The sequence below is a fragment of the Lynx canadensis genome, chromosome C1 (genome assembly GCF_007474595.2).
Source record: "Lynx canadensis isolate LIC74 chromosome C1, mLynCan4.pri.v2, whole genome shotgun sequence".
Lineage (NCBI taxonomy): Eukaryota > Metazoa > Chordata > Mammalia > Carnivora > Felidae > Lynx > Lynx canadensis.
In genome coordinates, this window is record NC_044310.1 from 19,906,907 (window position 1) to 19,927,486 (window position 20,580).

General features: G+C 48.8%; 2 protein-coding genes across 2 annotated transcripts; both read right to left on the minus strand.

Moving 5' to 3' along the window:
* Window positions 1-186: 186 nt before the first annotated feature.
* Window positions 187-7,259, minus strand: GPATCH3 (G-patch domain containing 3). Its single transcript, XM_030323590.1, has 7 exons — window positions 6,787-7,259; window positions 5,034-5,458; window positions 3,300-3,474; window positions 2,639-2,698; window positions 1,688-1,809; window positions 1,439-1,566; window positions 187-927 (listed from the first exon to the last, which is right to left on the minus strand). The coding sequence occupies exons 1-7, from the start codon at window positions 7,220-7,222 to the stop codon at window positions 711-713; spliced, it is 1,563 nt and encodes a 520-aa protein (XP_030179450.1). The 5' UTR covers window positions 7,223-7,259; the 3' UTR covers window positions 187-710.
* Window positions 7,260-11,193: 3,934 nt separating this feature from the next.
* Window positions 11,194-16,619, minus strand: NR0B2 (nuclear receptor subfamily 0 group B member 2). The gene is made up of 3 exons (XM_030323599.1): window positions 16,044-16,619; window positions 14,972-15,241; window positions 11,194-14,289 (listed from the first exon to the last, which is right to left on the minus strand). Exons 1-3 carry the CDS (start codon window positions 16,582-16,584, stop codon window positions 14,249-14,251), a joined length of 852 nt encoding a protein of 283 aa, XP_030179459.1. The 5' UTR covers window positions 16,585-16,619; the 3' UTR covers window positions 11,194-14,248.
* Window positions 16,620-20,580: the final 3,961 nt, after the last annotated feature.

Genomic DNA, 20,580 nt, shown 5'->3' on the forward strand with positions numbered 1-20,580 from the left:
CGACGGGAGCCCCGAGAGGAAGTCCCGCCCCCAGGATGACGGCGCTGCTTGACGCCGAGGGGCGTGGCGACGCGGAGCGTTTCCCCTCCGGGTTTGGGCTCCGCTAGCGGGTTTGGGGTGGTGGTGGGAACTCTAGCCCAGATTTTCCCGGGCTTCCCCTGGCCCAAATTGGAAGATAAAGAGAAATCTGGTAGTAAACGTCTTTATTCTCCCGTTAGGTCACAGACCCGGGCCACCTTCCCGCGACCTTTCCGTTGTCGGCTCCCAGCCAGTCACGGGTGGAGGCGATGGAGGGCCCGCCCCGAGATCGTCCCTTCCCAAGCACCGCGGGTCCTCTCCTCTTCCAGGCCCGTTTCCCCCTCTTTCTGACCTTTACAGTGAACCCCCCGCTCAGCGAAGGTTGTGCTGACAACTTCAGTCAATCCAACTGTTCAAGGTACTGGAGGAGGCAACATGGGCAAGCCCAAACAGGGACTGGGGTTAGGAGACCACTGAGGTCATTCAGCCCTAATATTAAAAGAGGACAGGGGGCTTTTGGTAAAAATGTCCTTGAGGTAGAGCGCCAGAAGGCAAGTTCAGAACAGAACACTGTGAACAAGCTGCGCAGATTACTGGTCCCAGAGTTCTTTCGGCTGTGGTGGGACATAAGGCCAAGGCAGAGGGCTGCCACTGGTGCAGTTATGAGTGACACTAAGGAAGGCCCGAAGCTGTCACTCATGCTCTGAGGGGTTGTCCAAGGCACAGCTGGAACTCCTCACAAATGCCACGTCTGCCCGAAACTTCATGCTGGTGGGTGGCTGGCGTCGGAGCAGCGACTCCCCTTGGTCTTGGGGTAGGGGCTCATCATAGATGGTGGAGATGAGCCCCAAGCCAGTTCCACGGGGTCTCTTCAGTTGCCCAAATGGCTGTAGCTTCTCTCCGTGGTACCTGCATTAAAAAGGGCTCAAACTGAGAGGGAGGCCTGCTCTCAAACTCCAATAAAGGGTTGGGAAAAGACAGAGAAGTAGCTACTACACGTCTGGTTTGTCCCAAAGATCGAGCCTTTAAATTTGGATCTTTGCTCTTCAGTCCTCTTATCTCTCCATCGACAGTGCCAGCAACCAGAGGTCTCACGTATTGCCTTCATTTTAAATAATACATAGAGTTTAGAAAAAACAGTCACCATTCTGTGACTTACAGGCACTCCCTAACAGCAATCAAGTCCAAACTCCTCAGACCAGGGGGTATGACTTCCACAGGAGATCAGTGATCCTATCAAGCCTTAGAGCTTGGTCTAAAAAATTAATAGTGCCAGACCTACCTTTTCCTTCTAATTCTGCTTTGAAGCTCAACCCTAGGAGTCTCCAATACCCTTCCAAAACCAGACGGAAGGGGGGAAACCAGGGTACAGATGAAAGCCTAGCTTGGGCCCCCAGGAAAGTCTCTTGGCCATACTCACCCCAATCCACGCTTGCATCTAGGGTGCTGGCCATCACTATCCAGGGCCTCAGGCACCCCTGAACACCGGCTGCCCAGACCCTTGCCCTCAGCCCAGCCCTGCTGCTCCATCACCTTCCGTCCAATGCCCTGTGGAGGGAAGGGCAAAGACTCAAGACATGGGGCTGCGGGGCAGGGGGGTGGGGGTGGCAGAAAGAATGGAGATAGAGAAGGAAAAGAGAGGGGTCGATGGGCTAGACACAGTGCTTACCTTGGTGTGGCGCTCAAAGGTGCCCACTTGGCATTTGATCACAGAGCCATCCTCCTGGCCATCACGGAGTCTCCGTTCCAGACGCATTTGGACAGAGTCTCGGGCATCCTTGTCTCCACCATCTGAGGGAGCAGAGCTCAGTTTGTAGAAGGGTCTCTCTCAGCAGAAAGGGGGAAAATCAGGTTTCTAGGACCTCCTCACAAGATTTGCATATTCATCTTTATGGTGTTTTATTACTTTACTATGATCTCTCTCATTAGACTGGAGGCTCACCAAAAGTAGGAACCCTGGCTTTCCTATCTTACAGATGAGGAAACTGGTACAGAAAAGTCACTGAGCCATGAGATGAGAAACAGAATTAGAACTCAGGTCTTCTCCTCCTACCCCAACCTCTCCCAGGTCATTTTTGACTCCTGAATCTAAATTCCCTCTTTTTTAAAAAAAATCTTTGTTGTTGTTTATTTTTGAGAGAGAGATTGAGAGAGCGAGTGGGGAGGGGCAGAGAGAGGGAGACAAAGAATCCAAAGAGGGCTCCACACTGACAGCAGAGAGCCCCATGTGGGGCTTGGAACTCACAAACCACAAGATCACAACCTGAGCCAAAGTCGGACACTTAACCAACTGAGCCACCCAGGCACCCCTCCAGAATCTAAATTCTCAACCAGAGCCTGAACACCTCAACCTCCCATTCTACCAGGGTCTGCCCATCAGAACCAGAGCCTCCTGAGGGCTGACCCCACATGTCCTTCCTCTACAAAGGAAAAGGGCTCTGCCCACAACCAGTATTTAATGCACACAACTAGAGATGATTTAAGAGAGGAACGCTTTCAGTGGGCTACCCCAGGGGAACTGGTCCTGTCTCAGCCTCTGCTAAGCAAGCCCTAGTAGAGTGTCCTTGCAAGGTCAGGGCACCAGTTCCACCTCCCCATACTGTAATCCCTGGCCCAGTACCTCTGTCGTAGTATACACTCATGTCCACGTCCCAGTCATCGGCTGTCTGTTCATCAAAGTCTGCAAATAAAAAGCATCAAAGAGAGTAAACTAAGGATTCGCAGTTCTGTTGAGAGTTAAATCTAGACTTAGACATATGTTCTAGAACTTGGGGCTCTTTTTTTTAAATGTTTATTTATTTTGAGAGAGAGCAAGAGTGAGTGCACACGAGTGGGGCAGAGAGGTGGGGGGAGAGGGGGAGACAGAGAGAGAAAGAGAGAGAGAAAGAGAGAAAGAGAGAGAATATATCCCAAGCAGGCGCCACACTGACACAGGGCTCGATCCCACGAAATATGAGATCACGACCTGAGCTGAAATCAAGAATCAGATGCTCAACCGACTGAGCCACTCAGGTGCCCTTAGAACTTGGGACTTTTGATTATATTTTAAAATATCTCCGCCGGGGGGCATTCAGAATTTGCAGGGGCGGAGGGCATTTTTCCCTCATTCCACTAATCCGCCACCCCCAAAAAGGATGACTGGCCTCTCACACACAATCAAGGTAAGTCTCTTCTCTAGCCCCATATTTGGCCTCCTTGCCAGAGAATCCCCATGTGGAATGGAGAGCCCTGAGTGGATGCAGCAGGGATCACTCCTACCCTTGCCTGGATGCCAGCATTACCTCCTTCCTCCTCCTGCCAGAACTGGGCATCAGTGTAGAATACCAGGCCGGAGCCGCCCTTCTCCCACTTGAGCTCGATTTCCTCCTCAAAGAGCCGCTCGGTGGTACGTTCCTGCCTGGTCACATCTTCATGCAGTGCCTCATGACGCTCCCACTCCTCACCGCGGTCATCGTCCTTGAAGAAGGTAGACAGAGGTGATCTGTCTGTTCAGCTTCCTGACCTCATGCCCACAAGGAGGGCAGCTCAGAGCACAGCAGGCTCCATTCCTCCAAATTTCTCTTAGAAGCAGCACACATTTGGTCCTTGGAGCCTTGCCCAACACATCTCTCCATCCCGTGTCACAACACTTGGTGCCTTCCCCCAAGCCCAACTCACTCTTATCCCTGTGCTTCTGGCCATGCTGTTCCCCCTGCTGGGACTATCTGCCCTCCTCTCCCACCACTTTTTCTTCACCTGGTGAATCCTCATCCCTCAAGTTCTACAGCCCACGTGAAGCCCCCACACTGAGGCCACAGCACTCTCGCTCGTCTCCAAACTCCTCAGTTTGGAGGTAATCGGTACACGCTGTTTAGGCCTCTATACGTTATGTCGTAAAGAAAAAAGGGACAATAAATAATACCTATTGTCTACTGTGCGTCAGGCCCTTCTCATAACTTAGCTCCTTTAATCACCCCAACAGCCCTGTGAGGTTGAGTACCATCATTCCCATTCTACTGATGAGGAAACCTGGGTCCAGAGGAGTAAGGTGATTTGCCCAAGATAGTACACGGAGAGTGGCAGAGCCAGCATTCAAACCCACGTGGCTACACCATACAGCCTTTCCAGATGCTGCTGTTTTTTTCTTTTCAGGCAATATTAAGGCTCTTCCAGGGCAGGAAATGGATCTTGGAATGTCTCTGGAATCCTGCGCTAGCCTATGTGTACAACTGCTTGCCTAGACTTGCAGAATGATAGGATGACTCCTGGCTTGAAATCTTGGGGGCTCCTGTCCTAGTTAAACTCCAAGAAGCCTCAGGAATCACTGCTGCAGAGCAGGCGCTGGGAAAAGTCCAGAGAGTACTACACTAAGGATGTGGTACAGATGTTAGCAGCTCTGGGCTGGCGGTTGGAAGACACAGATGAATTACTGTTTCACCCAGAGTATGCACACGCACAAAGTTTCCCCCCAAAGCACACCTTTCCTAATTTTACGGATGAACACCCAAATCTGGAGAAAGAGGTAGAAGAAATGTCTATCGCACATGATAAAAAATGAGAGTGGAAGCTGGTGTTCAAGCCACAGACTCAAGGTCAGAAAATAGATGTGATTTCTCAGCCACGTAATAAAAGCACACAGAGGTTAGACAAGCAGCAAAGGGGACCAAGTTCACATCCCACATCTGCCTCTAATTCCTTAGATGATTTTACTTCTTGGTGGGTACATTTTCATCTATGAAGAGGACCCTCCTTACATTCCTTCTAGAGAATGCAAAGAAGGTCCCTTTGAGAATCTTGCGATAAGCTCTGGCCTCTCTCCTCAAAGAAATGCATATTTGCACATGCAAATGAAGTTTTATAGTTTTATATTTAATTGCAGGGAGTTCTAACTCTTTGGAATTCTCCTGGGAACCACCCCACCCCCACCCCACCGCCAGGTTTAGAACTATTGTAATATACAATTGAAGAGTGGTAGTATATTGATGGCCGAGCCTCTCTAAGCTGCCAGCAAAGAAAGGATAGCTCGCTCTACTCACGTCATCTGAGTGCGACTCTTCTTCCTCCTCCTTTTCCCCTTCCTCCTCCGGCTCTCCATAGGAGCTGACTGGTATGTCCCCCAGGCAGCTTCCTTGGGGTATTTCCTCACCTTCGGCGGTATACACAAGGTCTTCCTGCTCCACAGTCTCTGAGTCCTCATACTTGAAGGGTACGTTGCCATAGCGCCGGGAAGAACCTGTCTTGGGAAACTGGAGCTGCAGCTGGGTGATGATCCGAGGGGGTAGGCGGCAGGCCCGGATCAATTCCAAAAAGACCCGCAGAGGAGTCCCCACATTTCCATTGGGCATCAGCACTGGTGGGTTCAGCTCTGGCAGTTGCCTCAGGTCAGCCAGAGTAAAGGCTTCACTCTGAGCTTTCCGACTCTGCAGCTCCTTGCGGGTTTTGAAAGGAAAGGAGCCGAAACCTTGGAAAGCAGAAGAAAGAATGGCTCTTGAAACCTCGAAGCCTCCAGCAACACTTGAGCCAGAAATTGGCTCAGATCTTTTAGCCTAATGCTGTTCCTCCCTTTCATACTTTTCCAGAGTAACTTCCTCCTTTTCCTGACCAGAACCACCTAACAATTTCATGCCATTTCTCATCACCTTGGCTGAGCACACAAGTTTCTTTTAGATCTGGTTCCTGTCGAATTTTTGATTCTCAACTGCCACCAACCCCCACTCCCTGTGCATCCTCAAACCATGTGCTTCAACCATACCAAACAATTTAACATGCCCTGAAAGTTCCATGGACTTTCACATCTCTGTCTGTGTCTCTGCAAGTGCCATTTACTTTGAACACCGTTCCTTCCCACAAACTCCTGTTTATCTTTCAGATCCAGATGAAAAGCCACATTTCCTGATCCCTCTAGGAGATCAGTTTCTCCCTCCTCTGTCATCTCACACTTGCTGATACAGAGCATAGGCTCTGGGTCAATATGCCTGGGTTTGTACTGTGACGCTGCCACTTCCTAGCTCTGTAACCTTGGGCACGTAACACACCTTCTGTATCCCTCAGTATCCTTACCTATAAAATGGGTAACAATAGCTCCTACCTTATAGGATTGTTGTGAGGAGTCAATAAGAAAATGAAAGGCTTAGAACAATGCCTAGTAAGCACACAGGAAGTGCTCAGCAAATGTTAACAATTAGAATGCCATCTCTGTGACAGTTACTTTTTCACAGATCTGTTTTCCTCTCTGAATCCTGAGCACAGACTATGTCTGTTTTCTGCACAGCAGCGAGAATCACACTGGGTGAGCACAAAAGCTAGATGTGTCGAATAAATGAATTACAGAACTCTGCGCTGTTCCCTGCCACCCATCAAAGTGACTTCCAGAGCTGTCCAGAGAAAAGAGATTGTCTTTTCATTTGCATCTTGCCAAGAGAGGGCTGGGTAGGAAGCAACAAAAAAATGTAATAAAGACAATAAGTGAATAAGAAGCCTCGTTTCCCTTTTTTTCCTTCTGTGTCAGTGCAATATCGACCTCTCAGAGAGCAAAAAAAAAAAAAAAAAAGGTCTCAGAAGAAATGTAATAAACTGGAAAAAGAAGGATCATCCCAATAGGCCTCTTTCCGTACCCTCCCCCCACGACCTCCACCCCTAAACTTAACATGGCGTTGAGCCTGAAGCTCTGTCCGGCAATGACCTAAACTCTTAAAGAGCCTGATAATCAGAGACCTGACTTATCCCCTCATGAAAGGTGTCTCTGTTCCAGGGCCGGTAGGCTTAGTCTATTATCTTCCCCATCCGTACCTGATGCCTCAGTAGGTAGCCGAAGTCTGCGGATGTAACAACGACCCGGCAACCAAGTCCCCTGAGTATCCAGCCACCGGCGGCCGGAGTACATGCGAAGAAGCTGCTGGGCCTGAGCTGTCCCCCGTACCGAGATGACGCAGCAGCAGGTGCGGGTCTGGGCGGGAGCAGAGTCCGGAGGGGAAAGAGTGCGGGCATCGGTGACTGAAGTCTGGGCGAGAACCTGGCCGATAGGAGTTGGGGCAGAGTCGGGAGAAGCCTGGGAAGGAGCCCGCTCAGGCCGATGCCGGTAGTGGAAACACAAGAAACCACAGCCGCGCTGTTCTCGGAACTGGCTAAAGTAGTTCCGGAGATGGGCAGAGCGCAAACCCGAGGGAATGCCGCTCACTATTAAGTAGACTGTGGCCTCCTCCTCCGCCTCGCTGGGCACCGCCATCTTGCGTTGTCACATGATCGGCTGTTTCCAACTCTCGCGAGAATATCGCGGCACCGAGGCCTCCGTGGTGCAATGAGGTGTAACTGGTGATTAGGCCGTCGGGTGGTGGTTGAGGAGCTGAGAAGGCGCGGGATTTGGGGTCCGTTTCCTGCAGAGAGCAGCCGGCGATGATGAAAACATCACTTGGGAAATGTGTTTACAGATCGCTTTCGTAAGACTCTGGTGGTGATAAAATTAGAAGCCTGAGGGAGGGGCACTTTTTAAGATTTTTAGTTGTTGGGGATTTCCCACACCTAATCTCAGTTTTCTCAGTTTAGAGACATTTTAGTGGCTCAGCCACTTCTTCCAAAGCGTATTCAAGCACTCCCACACATCTCTAAGAAAGAGATAATCCAACTGAAAAGTGGACTAAACATCCAATTAACAATGAAAGAGCATCAATCGCATTAATAATCAAGGAAATCTAGTGAGACGTGCTTAACATCCACCAGATTGGCAAAAATTTTTAAATCCTAGGTACTGGTGATAGTGCAGAGTAACTGGATCTCCCATGCACTGCTGTGGAGTGGAAACTAGTACAACCACTTTGGAAAACAATACGACATAACCCAGTAGAAGGAAGTGAAGCTACCCATATTCCACTTCTCTGTATATACTTAAATTTTTGCATATGTCCCTGTATTGACAATGTTGAGCTTCACCCAGCCCTGTGATCCTGGAAAACAGTGAAGGTTAAGAAACCCGATCCCACCCTTTTGTGTTCTAGAACACAGCTTACTGCAAAGAAACACGCCTCCTTATATGACTTAGATAAAACTCACGGGTGCTCCCTTGTGTACGTATGTATGTCAAGGCTAGCCACAGACTCCAAATTCCAGTCTTTGCCTTGTAAACGCTTAGATGAACTGCTTGTCCCCGCTGATCAATCAGAACCAAATGCTTGTTAACCAAACTTTGGTTAAGCTCCTCTCCTTCCCCCAAGTCCCTGAACTTTGCCTCCCCCACCCACCCACCAAGTGGTGAGCCAGCGCACAACCCCTCCTGAGAATAGCCTGGGTTCAGGGTAAAACATTTTCTGATCTACTGTCTCATCCTGCCACTCCTGATCACCCCACTTCCTCAGACCCAGTTCTTTCTAGCCCTGTTTACTCCTCCCTATGAATGATCCACTCCTCTTGTCTCAACCTTGAAGGCACGTGTAGATCTTATGGTCCCATGGCAATAAGTTTCTTCTCCATTGCAACAGTTCCTTTCTTCGCTTGCAACAATCATTTAAAAAGAAGTCTCTCCTTACTGAGTCCAGATTTGTATTTTATATGACAATATATATGAGTATTCATAGATGCAGCGATTGTAAGAGCAAAAAGTTGGCATTTAGTACGATTTTTTTAAAGTTATTTATTTTGACAGAGTGCATGAGCGGGGGAGGGGCAGAGAATCCCAAGCAGGCTCCGCACTGCCAGTGCACAGGCCAAACCCATGAACTGTGAGATCATGACCTGAGCCGATGTCAAAAGTTAGATGCCTGACTGACTGAGCCACCCAGGCGCCCCCGGCATTTAATACTTTTCAGCAGGTATATGATGATGAGGGAAAATGAGCAAGTAGGAAATAGAATTCTTTATATAAAGTTGAAAAAATACAAACTAAAAACTACTTTTTAGTGATACATAAATAAATATGACTTAAAATAAGAAAGAAAAGTAAGGAAATGATTAACCCCCAATGCAGGGTAATCATTACCGTTAGGAGGGAGGTGACTTCAAAATTTATGGGACATGATGAGGGTTCATTGTACTGTTATTCTTTACACTTAACATATACTTAAAATTTTTTTTATTTGAGAGACAGAGAGAGAGAGAGAACGGTGGAGGAGCAGAGAGAGAGAGGGAGACAGAGAATCTGAAGCAGGCTCCAGGCTCTGACCTGTCAACACAGAGCCTGACATGGGGCTCAAACCCACAAACCATGAGATCATGACCTGAGCTGAAGTCGAATGCTTAACCAACTGAGCCACCCAGGCGCCCCTATACTTAACATATATTTTATTTATTTTTTTTTAACATATATTTTATAAATGCTATTTTGTTTTACTCAATTTTAGTAAAACATCTTAAAAGGGAAAACAATTCATTTCAAAAAACAATTAAGCAAATGTTTACTTTTGTTGATCACGAATAGACACCTGTTTGAGGGAAAAAAAGTTCTAATGAGAGTCTGGGTAATTGTGGATAGGATCATTTTACATATCTGGATTTTAAAATCTGCTGATGGAAGTGTAAATTGGTACACCCATTTTGGAAAACTTGACAAGATCTACTTAAGTTGAGCACACATTCTATGACTTGGTAATGACACTTCTTGCTATATAACATTAGATCTGCAAACATCTGTGCACCAAAAGGTGTGTGCAGGAATAGTCTCAGAAATATTATTTGAGGGGCACCTGGGTGGCTCAGTCAGTTAAGCGTCTGACTTCGGCTCAGGTCATGATCTCACGGTTTGTGGGCTCGAGCCCCACGTCGGGCCCTGTGCTGACAGCTCAGAGCCTGGAGCCTGCTTTGGATTCTGTGTCTCCTTCTCTCTCTCTGCTCCTCCCCCACTCACACCCTGTCTCTCTCTGTCTCAAAAATAAACATTAAAAAAAAAAAGAAATATTATTTGATGAACCAAAAGGGTCATCAGCAGTATCTCGGATAAGTGAATTGTAGTGTAGTAATGGGATACTTTACGGCAATGAATATGAATGGGTCAGAATGACTCTCAGACATAATGGAAGTGAAAGACAAACAAAAGAGTATATGCTGTACGGTTCCATTTATACAAAGTTTAAGGCAAACAGTCTCACTTATGATGCTGGAAACCAGGGATAGTGATGCCATTTAGTGGGGAGGGGAAGCGTGGTGATGAGGATGGTTTCTGGGGTGTTGCTAAAGCTCTATTTCTTGAGCTGGGCAGTGCTTACAGGGAGGGGCTCATTTTGTGATAACTCATCAAACTGTACATGCGTGATTTGTGTGTTTTTCTGTATATTATACAGAAAAGGTTGAATTAAAACCATATTTTGAAAAATCTGAAAATAGAAAAGTAAATGCATTACAGCAAGCAAGACGTGAGCTCGGGAAGCGCTGTTAGCTGACCCAAGAAGGTATGCACTTATGGTTCCACACCATTGCCACTGTGGGCCTAAATTTCCAGAACTCAGTCTGTAGTAGACTCAGTAAATCCCCGCTGATTGAAAGAATATTCCTGGCACTAACATGGGAATGTGCCATTGGGAGTGGCTGGGGACTGTCTCCAGGGAAAGGGGGGCCACTTCCCTGGGGGAACACACAGGCCGGACTTCTCATCAAAAACTTAAACCCAAGGGTAACCGAGGCTACATTTCCCCTCTCGTTCCACCTTGTAGCGTGGTGGGGAAGGGAAGGGGTGTAGGTACTGTCATTCATTCTCCAGTTGATCATCCCTAGCCTTTAAAAAAAAAAAAAGATTTTATTTTCAGTAATCTCTACATCCAGCGTGGGGCTCAAACTCACAACTCCAAGATCCAGAGTTGCATGTTCCACCGATGAGCCAGCCGGGTGCCCCAGATAATCCCTGGCCTTTAAAGACACAAGACAGCCTGGTGACTAAGAGCATAGGGCCAAAGTTCAGACCGTTTGAGTTTTAATCCTGACTGTACTTATTAACTGTGTAACATTGAGCAAGTCGCCTAACCTCTCTGTGCCTCAGTTTCTTCATTTGTAAAATAGAGACAATGATGATAATTCCCTCACAGTTATTGTGAGAATTGAGCAATGGAACCCATGTAATATGTTGAGAGCATCGCTCTCAATAAATGTTAGCTGGTTATTATTTAGTAGTCACCTAGAATTACCTGCCAGGAATGAATGAATGATCTCCTCTGTTAAACCTGATTCCCCTGAGATCTTAGCCTTGTTGCCTCCATCGGTTTCACTGGGATTGCCTTTCTCTGCTGCCTTGTTCTGTGACGTGGTCCCTGTCCACCTTTCTAGGCCCATCTCTTGCTGCCCTGGGCCCAAGTTGCTCCCAGACCATCTGCAGTTACCTGAACCCCTTGCTCTCTGTCACCTCTGTGATTTTGCACCTGTCATTCCCTCTATCTGGAATGTCCATCCCTTGGTTACCTGGCAAACCCCTATTCATTCTCTTTAGCTCAGAGCAGTGACCACTTGGCTGAAGCATTATTCCACCGCCAGGCAGATTTAATCACTCCCTCTTCTGAGCTCCTGCTGCCCATTGAACATACCTCTATCACATTTCAGATCACTCTGTGTTACAATTACTTATGTGTCTCTCTCTGCCAACGACAGGATGTTCAGTGAATGCAGGGACTGTATCTTGTGTATTTTGTGCCCCTTAGCATCTAGCACAAGGTCTAGTACAAGTGATCATCAAGAGAGATGTTGAATGATGGCATGAATGGATGGATGGATAGTGGGTGTTGGCTTTTTGCTGGTATCATAGGTTCTATGACACCGAAAGTCAGGGTGTATTGGCACATGACACAGCACACATCAGCTCAGTGCCTGACTGCTTAATAAGCAGTCAGTGATTAGGCTAATAAAGGTAGAGATAATGGTGATAATAAAATGGCACCCAACGCTGACCCAGAGCCACAGCCACTCTCCTGATTCCTAGTGAGTCATCCCTGGCTGGGCCTGAGCACAGGGATCATGGCTAATGGTCAGTAAACAGTGGCTGAGCTGGCTCCAGACAGCCTGCTCCTGGCCATGACTCATGCCAGCCTATGCTGGTGGCAAGGGCCTGGCCTCCACAGTCACACAGGCCTGAGTTCAAATCTCAGCACAGATAGTGATCAGTCATTGAGTAAGTTGCATACCCTGTCTGAGCCTGTTTCGTCCTCTTCCCTCTCTGGTTATGAGACACAATTCCCACTTGTAAGCTGCTGATAATGGAACACTGTCCCCCACCTTTGGAAGGCCTGCTGTCTCATGGAGAAAGCATTCTTGCTCATATTACATTGTATTATAATTCTCTCTTTAGTCTTGCTAGATTTGTCTTTATCTTCCTTGCAGAAGGTTTGGACAGGGCACAGGGAGCAACACAAGAGATACAGATGAGAAACAGACAGAAGTATAGCTCCATAACCATGTGGAGGGGTAGGGAAGAAGTTTGCGAAGGAGGAAGATAGGGCTAATGAGGGAAGCTATTCGGATGATGGAAACATTAGATAAGTTGAGGGAAAAGGCTGGGGTGGGTAGTGGAGAGGAGCACTTTCTAATGGCTGTTCACGGTTGGAGGAGGAAAGGGCAGAAAGATCCAGCCTGTAGGTTCAGAGAGGTGCAACAGTAAACTAACAGAGGCAGTTACTGAAGGAACATAGAAGATAGAATGACCTGAAATCCAGGAATCCTCTGAATTTGGCTCCTATGGGGAGACAAGGCATCTGCTCTTAGAAGAGTTGCCTCATGCATTTGCAAGGTGAAATGGGCGGTGTCTGTCAAAGTGCTGGGAAGGGCAGGGCAGGGAGAGGTGACTGGCGGCCCAAGGTCTGAGTTGGGGAGTTCTGGTGGGAGGTTAGGGGGCAAAGGAATGCAGGGCCTGTTCTGGGTTCTAAAGGATGCTTCTATTTGGGAATTTGATTACGTCCTGGCTTGGGGGAGCTGTTGAGCAAATGGCCTGTCTGAGAGGAGGGTAGATGTTGGGGGTCACCATGGGGAAAGGGGGTGATTGGTTAGTTGAGGCCCAAAATGCCAGGCAGTTTGGGGCTGGATTAGCAGGCTCTGCGTAGACCATGAAGATGTGCAGACACAGGTCTGCTTACTTTGGGGGCCACTGTTCTCTTTCCTGTGACCTACAGAACATGGAGAACATTCCCCAGTGGGAGGGTGTCTCCATAGCGTGTGCCCCACCCTTGGGCATAGGGATGTATGTGTGAACATCTGGCTTGGGTGCATGTCTCTATTGTCCTGTGTTTGGGTCTGCTGTATGTCACTGAGTGAGTGCATCTTGGCTGTGCTTTTCCATGCTGTGTGTGAGCGGATGGTGGTTCTGTTTTATGGGTCTGTAGGTGTGTCTGACTTGTACGTCTTTGTGTGTATGTGTGTGTGTGTGTGTGTGTGTGTGCGTGTGTGTGTGTGTGAGAGAGAGAGACAGAGACAGAGAGAGAGCTGTAGGTCTGAGTTGTATGTATCTTTGTTGTAGGGTGTGAGCTGTGCGTTTCTGTCACTCTGGGTGTCTGAGTGGTGAGTAGGTGATTGGGTAAGGGATGGGGTGCCCTTGCTGTGGCACTGGGTGCCCAGAATGGGTATATGGTTAGTTCCCTGTGGTCTGTATCCTGGGGGCCTTCAGCAGAGGCCTGAATGACAACTCTTCAACTGTTGTCCCTGAGTGAATGACCTCTCATTGAGCAATAATTAACTTGGCCCCATGGAGAGAATCCAAACCGGTGGTGAAGGGGGTAGGACTGGTAGGGGCAGGCCTTATTGCTAAAGAAGGAGGGAGGCCTGAAAGGGGGTCCTATAGGCATGTGTGTTGTTATCATTCCCTCCTGCCTGCAGGTCAGTTACCCTAACCTGGGTGATATTCAAAATATTTAACAAACACTGAGGGCCAGACATTGACCAATCAGAACAGACACAAGCCATGCACTGAATGGAGCGGTCCTGAAGGCCATGGCTATGCCAAGCATTGCCCCTCTAGTTGTGGCCAATGAGAATGGATTCCAGGAGAAGGGCTGGGACAGGGGGGCCACAGAAGGGAACTCAGGGGTAGGGGGGAGCTCAGGGCAGTATCTGTGAACTAACTGCCATGGAAGTGTCTCAGACTTGAACATCTGGTGTGGCAGCTAAACCTCAGCCAGCCTTGGCCTCCAAGCAGCTGCACCAGGTCAACCCTAGATGCCCTTGCCCCTCCCATTGGGAGAGCAGTGGACTATCCTCTTCTGTCATCAGCAGGGGTGGTGGAAGTGAGCGACCCCAAACTGCAGGAATTCCAGTGACCTTGTCTGTTTTAGTTTAGGAATGGACTGCTTCATATTCCTCACTGGCTGTGATCTGACGCTCGTTGAGGTGAGAGGGAGCCTGTAGGGGTCAGAGGTCAAGGGAGGGGTCAGTAGCGGATTAGGGGAGAGGGACAGACACCCCCAGCCCCAAAGATAAACGCCAGGAAGTGAGGGGGTCCTGAACTGATCCCATCCCCTGGATTCAGACCTGTACAAAATAAATCTCATCCCCCAAAATGAAATAAGCATTCCACACCAAAAAATTAATATCCCAGTTCCCCGAGTGGCTCCAGCACTCCTTATGGTTTCTTTCTCTTGGACTCCTTCTGATAGGGGCAGGGTAGACCCTGGAGGTGGGACAGTCCCTTCCACATGCACAAATTACAGTGTCAGGCTCCAAGGGTGTTATGCCTTTTATTACAAAAACCAATAACTTAGATAAGTTCTGTACAAAGTCATTAGGACTCTTGGCCCAACGGGTCATCTAATCTTCCATCCCCACCTCGGGAGGGGACAGGAATCTTGGCCCAGAGGCTCTAGGAATCACTAAGGGATGGCCAGAGAGCTGGAGCACCATGCCAAACCAAGGACGGCCAAGGGGACAGGTGTGGTGGGTGCGGAGCCCCAAAGCCCATCTTGTTGGGCGAGGACCAGCTTACTCCAGAAGCGCTGCCTATACAGACTTGCCCCCTCTGGGAGCATTAGGCCACCCCCGGGAACAGCTGGGCCAAGTCAGCGCTGCCAGCCTCCGCCCAACCTACACTTGATCTCTGCCTGGGCTGGAACAGGTTGGCTCAGCAAAAGCATGTCCTCGAGGAGGCCAGCGATGTCAGTGTCTCCAACAATAGGGCGAAAGAAGAGGTCCCCAAGCAGGCTGGGCGGAATGGACTTGAGGGTGGAGGCTGTGAGGAGGACACGGGCCAAGCGGCCCTGGCCTGCTGGGCACCAGGTCTCCAGGGCCTTGCACAGAGCGTGATGAGCCTTTTGCTGCAGGTGTCCAACGTGGGAGGAGGCGTGGAGGCCTGGCACACCTGTGGGCAGAGAAGGTGAGGAGGGCTGGTGAGTACCCCACTCCCAGGCAGCAATCCTGGCCCAAGCCCTGAGGTTGCGGGGTTGGCCTTTGAGGCCCCATTACTACCTCCCCCATTTATTTATTTATCATTTTATTTATCCGTCCATTTGTGGGACAGCCCAGAGTAATGGGTAAGAGCCAGGCTGCCTGGGTTTGAATCCCGCACTGTCACTTATCAGTGGCATGGCCTTGGATAAATTAATCTCTGTGCCTCAGTTTCCTTGCCCGTAAAATGGAGATAATAGTACCTATCTCCTAGGTATGTTATGAAGTTTAAATCAGCTAGTCTATGCAAAACCCTTATAAATGAACCTAACATATGGCAGGCATAATATGAATATTCATTACTATCACCATAGTTACTATAATTTAGATATTCCACTAGGGCTTTTTGGGGAGGAATTCTCATCTCACATTTCCATTCTTCTCTATGGGGTCCTCCTGAACCCACAGAATTTTCTGTGACGGAGGCACAGCTGTGTCTGCCCATCTTCCCGCCCCCAACTCCCACCTTCCCTGAGGGTCAGGACACTTTCTTAGATAGAGTGGCCAGGGCTAGTCTTGGGAATGAATAAACCTACGTTCCCATCCCTGCTTTGCCCCTACCTGGCTGTGTGGACCTTCAGCAAATCACTTAACCTCTCTGAGCCTCTTTTGTGAGGTGGCCTTTTGGTGATAATGAGGACCCAAAGAGATAACGGACGTGAAGCCCTTAGCAGGTGCCTTCCCTGGCTGGGCCCCAGGAGTGTCTAGAAGCTCACCAGGATTGAAGAGGATGGTCTCTTTCAGGTAGGCATATTCCTTGGGGCCCAGCTGCAGGCTCCAGAAGGACTCCAGGCAGCACTGAAGCCACTGTACCGCAGCCAGCGAGGGCTGGGGTCGATCTGGCAGCTGGCCGCTGCCTGAGCTGCTGCTGGGCTCCTCCAGCAAGATCTTCTTGAGTATGCTGGGAACTGGTGCCTCGGCCACCTCGAAAGTCACAGTGTCTTGGGCCAACCCCAGCAGGAAGAGGGGGCCCCAGCAGCCCCGCAGCAGCCGCTGCTGATCCTGGGGGGGCAGCTGGCAGAAGGACGGCAGGTTCCTGAGGAAGACCACTGTTCTGGCCAGAACATCCAAGGCTTCCCGGCAGGTGCGATGGGGAGCACACAGCCGGACAGGCCGGTGCTGCCTGCACAGGCAATGACTAGGGGCTGGGGGCACAGAGGGCCTGGCCCTGAGGCTAGGGCTCAGAAGTGCGTACAGAATGGCCGGGCGGCCTGCAGCACCCCGACACGAGCAGGTCCCTGGCTGGCTCGAACTCATGGTTGGGGATCTGCTCCTCCTTCCTCCCAGCTCTCCCGCCCTCTGCTCTGCGCTGTGGGTGCTATTTATAACCCCAGTGGGAGGGAGGGGGGAACAGCCTGACAACCTTGACTCCAGAAGTCATGTTCATTGAAAAAAAAAGAAACACTGCACTGACCCTGCAGGATTGGTGGGGAAGTGGTGGGGGAGGGGGCTTTGGGAGCTCCACGTGGCCCTGATATCACTTTAGTCAATGAAGCAGCCTATGCAGGGTACAGGACTGCCTGCTCGCTGGCCCGACTGCCCCTTATCGGATGACTCAAGTGGATAAACAAGGTCATTAACCCAGGCTGTACCAGGGCACCAAGGCCTCAGGTGCACCATCAGCAGGTGGTCATGGCAGGTTTCCCTATTGGTGCCTGTAGGACTCTCACTAAGCTGGGAAGCCAACCCCAGAGCTGGACAAGCCTTGAATGCAAGGCCCAACCTGGAAGTGCCTTATCACTGACTTGTTTGCCTAACCTTGGGGCTTTGCTCCTGTTGTTGGTAAGGAACAGGCTGCAGGGAAGGGAGCCAGGACCCTGGGGGGCTGGGAGGACTTTGCCCACTGTGCACACTAGGAGGCCTCCCTCCTCTGACTCCAGTTCTGGGGGGGGGGCTGCAGAAATAAGGTCCTGAAGAACTCTCTCTCCTCAGCCTGGATTCCTAAAGCTCCCGAAAGGCTGTGTCTGCCAAGAAGCCCTCCCGAAACGATATTGAAATATGGCTGCTACTTACTGAGCACCTCCTGTGGGCCAAGAACTTTCCAGTCTAATATTAGAGCTTGCCTATGAGGCAAGATTCTTACTTTTTGAAACTCAAAGAGGTGAAGTGACTTGCCCAAGGTCACACCACCAAGAAGAGACAGAGCCCAGATCTGTCTGACTCCAAAGTCCTCGCTTGTTCCCCTGGATCCGCTGGCCCAGTTGTTCAGCCAGATCTGTGTAGCCTAAGTTTTCCAGAGCTGGTGGCTACCCGGGTCTCCACCTCGCGGCTACCTGGTCCACAGATATTGCCGACTTATGATCCGGGCAGAAACGCTGCTCTGCCGCCAGCCACGTGGCAACTCTGTCCCGGGCATCTGTCTCAGGACAGTGGGGCATGGGGTCGAGGAGAGGGTGGGAAGGTCCTCGGCTGTGTCGTGTTCATGGACCTTGGCAAGCCCAGCTTGGCAAGCCTTCTGCTATAGCACACGGTTGGGCAGCCATCACCATCCCTGGCACGTGCTCCTGGCTCTGTCATTTTCCAGTTGTGTGACCTTGGGCTGATCCCTTAGTCTCTGTGGGCCTCAGGAGCTTCATCTGGGACAATAACACAGTGAGGTCCTAGATGTGAAATTCTAAGCAGTTTCTGGCATTCGGTAGGAGGACTTTGCTCCTCCCTTTCCTCTGCCTAAGGAACCAAGCCCCAGCAGACAAACAGGTGCACATCTTTCATTCGATTGTGAATAATCTTAATCCTTACATTTGTAAAGTTCCTTCCACAACCTTCCACAACTGAAACCTCTTCAGCATCCCCTCAAAGGAGACTGGAGTCAGACCCCTCGGGTTCAAATCCTGCCCCATCACTTAGCGTCATTGGGCAAGTCACTTTACATTGCTGTGCCTCAGTTTCCTCATCTTTAAAAGGTACAAGAAAGGCCAATAGTGCATATTGAGTTTATGGGCCCTGAAGCTTCTACAATTTGGAAGGTCCTCTTTAGGAATAGAAAATCAGGTATGAAAGCGAATATTTAAAGTGAGAAAACATGGGAGGGCCTGGCTGACTCAGTCAGTAGGTAGAGCACGTGACTTTTGATCTTGGGGTTTTAAGTTTGAGCCCCATGTTGGGTGTAGAGATTATTTAAAAATTAAAAAAAATCTTTATTTTTTAAATGCTTATTTCTTTTTAGGAGAAAGAGTGTAAGTGAGGGAGGAGCGGGGGGAAGGGTTGGTCAGAGGATCCAAAGAGGGCTCTGCACTGACAGCAGTGAGCCTGATGCAGGGCTTGAACTCACGAACTGTGAGATCAGGACCTGACCAAAGTCAGATACTCAACCGACTGAGCCACCCAGGTGCCCCCCAAAATTAAAAAAAATTTTTCTAATAAAATGAGAAAACTAATCGCCGCCAATTACAAACTTAAAATAAGCTGACAGAAAAACATGAATGTCACAAACCTGGGAGAATAACACAATACTTTGATTAATTGCTTGACGATATTTGCCTACGTGTTTTAGCTGCACATCCTTTGCTTGCCTCTTCCCTTCCATTTCCCATCTAATCTCAGACCTCACTTAAGCTTCAGCAAATGCTCTAGAGGAAGTATTCCAGAGACAGGGCTCCGTCCACAATCTCAACGCTGCATTTGTCATGTCTCTTTAGTCTCTGTCAGTCAGGAAAAGTCCCTCAGTCTTTCCTTGCCTTTCACGACCTTGACGCTTTTGAAGAGTAGTAGTTAGTTTGTAGCAAGGCTCTCAGTTTTGGGTTTGTCTAAGGCTTCCTTGTGATTAGACTCAGATTATGTACCTTTAGCAGGAATATCACAGAAGTGAGGTGTTCTTGATTCATTCTATCAGATAGCACACATTTCCATCTGTCCTGTGGTTCTTGTTGGTCACCCGAGTAAGGTGATGTCTGCCAGGCCTCTCCACTATACTTACTCTCTTCCTCTTTGTAATGAATCTGTAGTTTGCGAGGAGGTATTTTGAAAATGTAGATACATACCTTCTCATAGTTTGAATGTATGTATGTGTGTATTTATTTATGAACTCATGTTCTCCTATTTTGTTTAGTGGCTTGTAATCTGTTACTATCGTTATTTATTTGAATGCTCAGATCGTCACAGATTTGGCCCACGGGAGCTCTTTCAAGCTGGAGTCTGTCCTTTTGTCATGCCCCATCATTCTTTGAACATCCTTTGTTTTCTGGTCTAAGCAGATACCTCTTTTCAAGCCCCTGCAATCAACCAGTACTCCAAGAAGCTCTGGTTCAATCTCTTAGTGGAGAGGAGTATTTAAAAACCATGATCTGGGTACTGGGAGGGTAATTAGAAACCTGGACTTGCTCACTGTTATGAGGGTGTCACTGCTCCCAGGCCCTTCCAGAATTAAGGAGAGTACACCCCCCCCCACACACACACACACTTACAGTTATATTTATTTCTATATCTATTTATACATACTATAAAACATGGGTTCAGACTATTACCTGCAATTCGAATCTACTATAACAGGGTTCATTCTCATTCTCCCCTTTTTGTATTTATAACTCCCTTCTCCAACACCGAGAAATCTGGCTTTCATCATTCTGAATTTATTCACTTATTGTATCTATTTATAATCAGTCTCCCATATTTACCACCACCCGATTCCCTACGAAATGCCCTCCTTACCCCACTTGGGCTCTGATAGCTTGTGTCTGGCTGCCCCCTCCCACTCAGGGACACTTTCTTCACCTTGCTGGACCCCATGCCATATGGCCACCTTCCTCACCCTGCTGGGGCTCTGACTTTTGCTCTGGGCCACTGTGGCTCCCTCCCCCTTATTTCTTCAGGGGCACCTGGGTGGCTTATTTGGTTGAACGTCAGACTTCGGCTCAGTTCATGATCTCACTGGTGAGTTCTAGCCCCACATGGGGCTGTCTGCTGTCAGCACAGAGCCCGTTTTGGATCCTCTGTCTGCCTCTCTCTCTGCCCCTCCTCTGCTCCTGCTCTCTCTCTCAAAAATAAATATTTTAAAAAATTAAAAAAATTTTAAAATAAATTCCTTCAGTGAAAATGGAGCGATGATTCTGTCTTTCCTCTGGAATGGTTGATCAAAAACAGGTTTTATTCTTTTTTTTTTCTTTTTTAGGAATAAAAACATGTCTTATTCTTGATAGCCAGGATACTTCACACAGATGTTTCTGATTCTTGTAGTCGTGCTTATAGGTTTGTAGTAGGAATTTTGATAAATTCTACTTTGCGTAATTACTATCAAAAAAGAAATATATGCGTGGA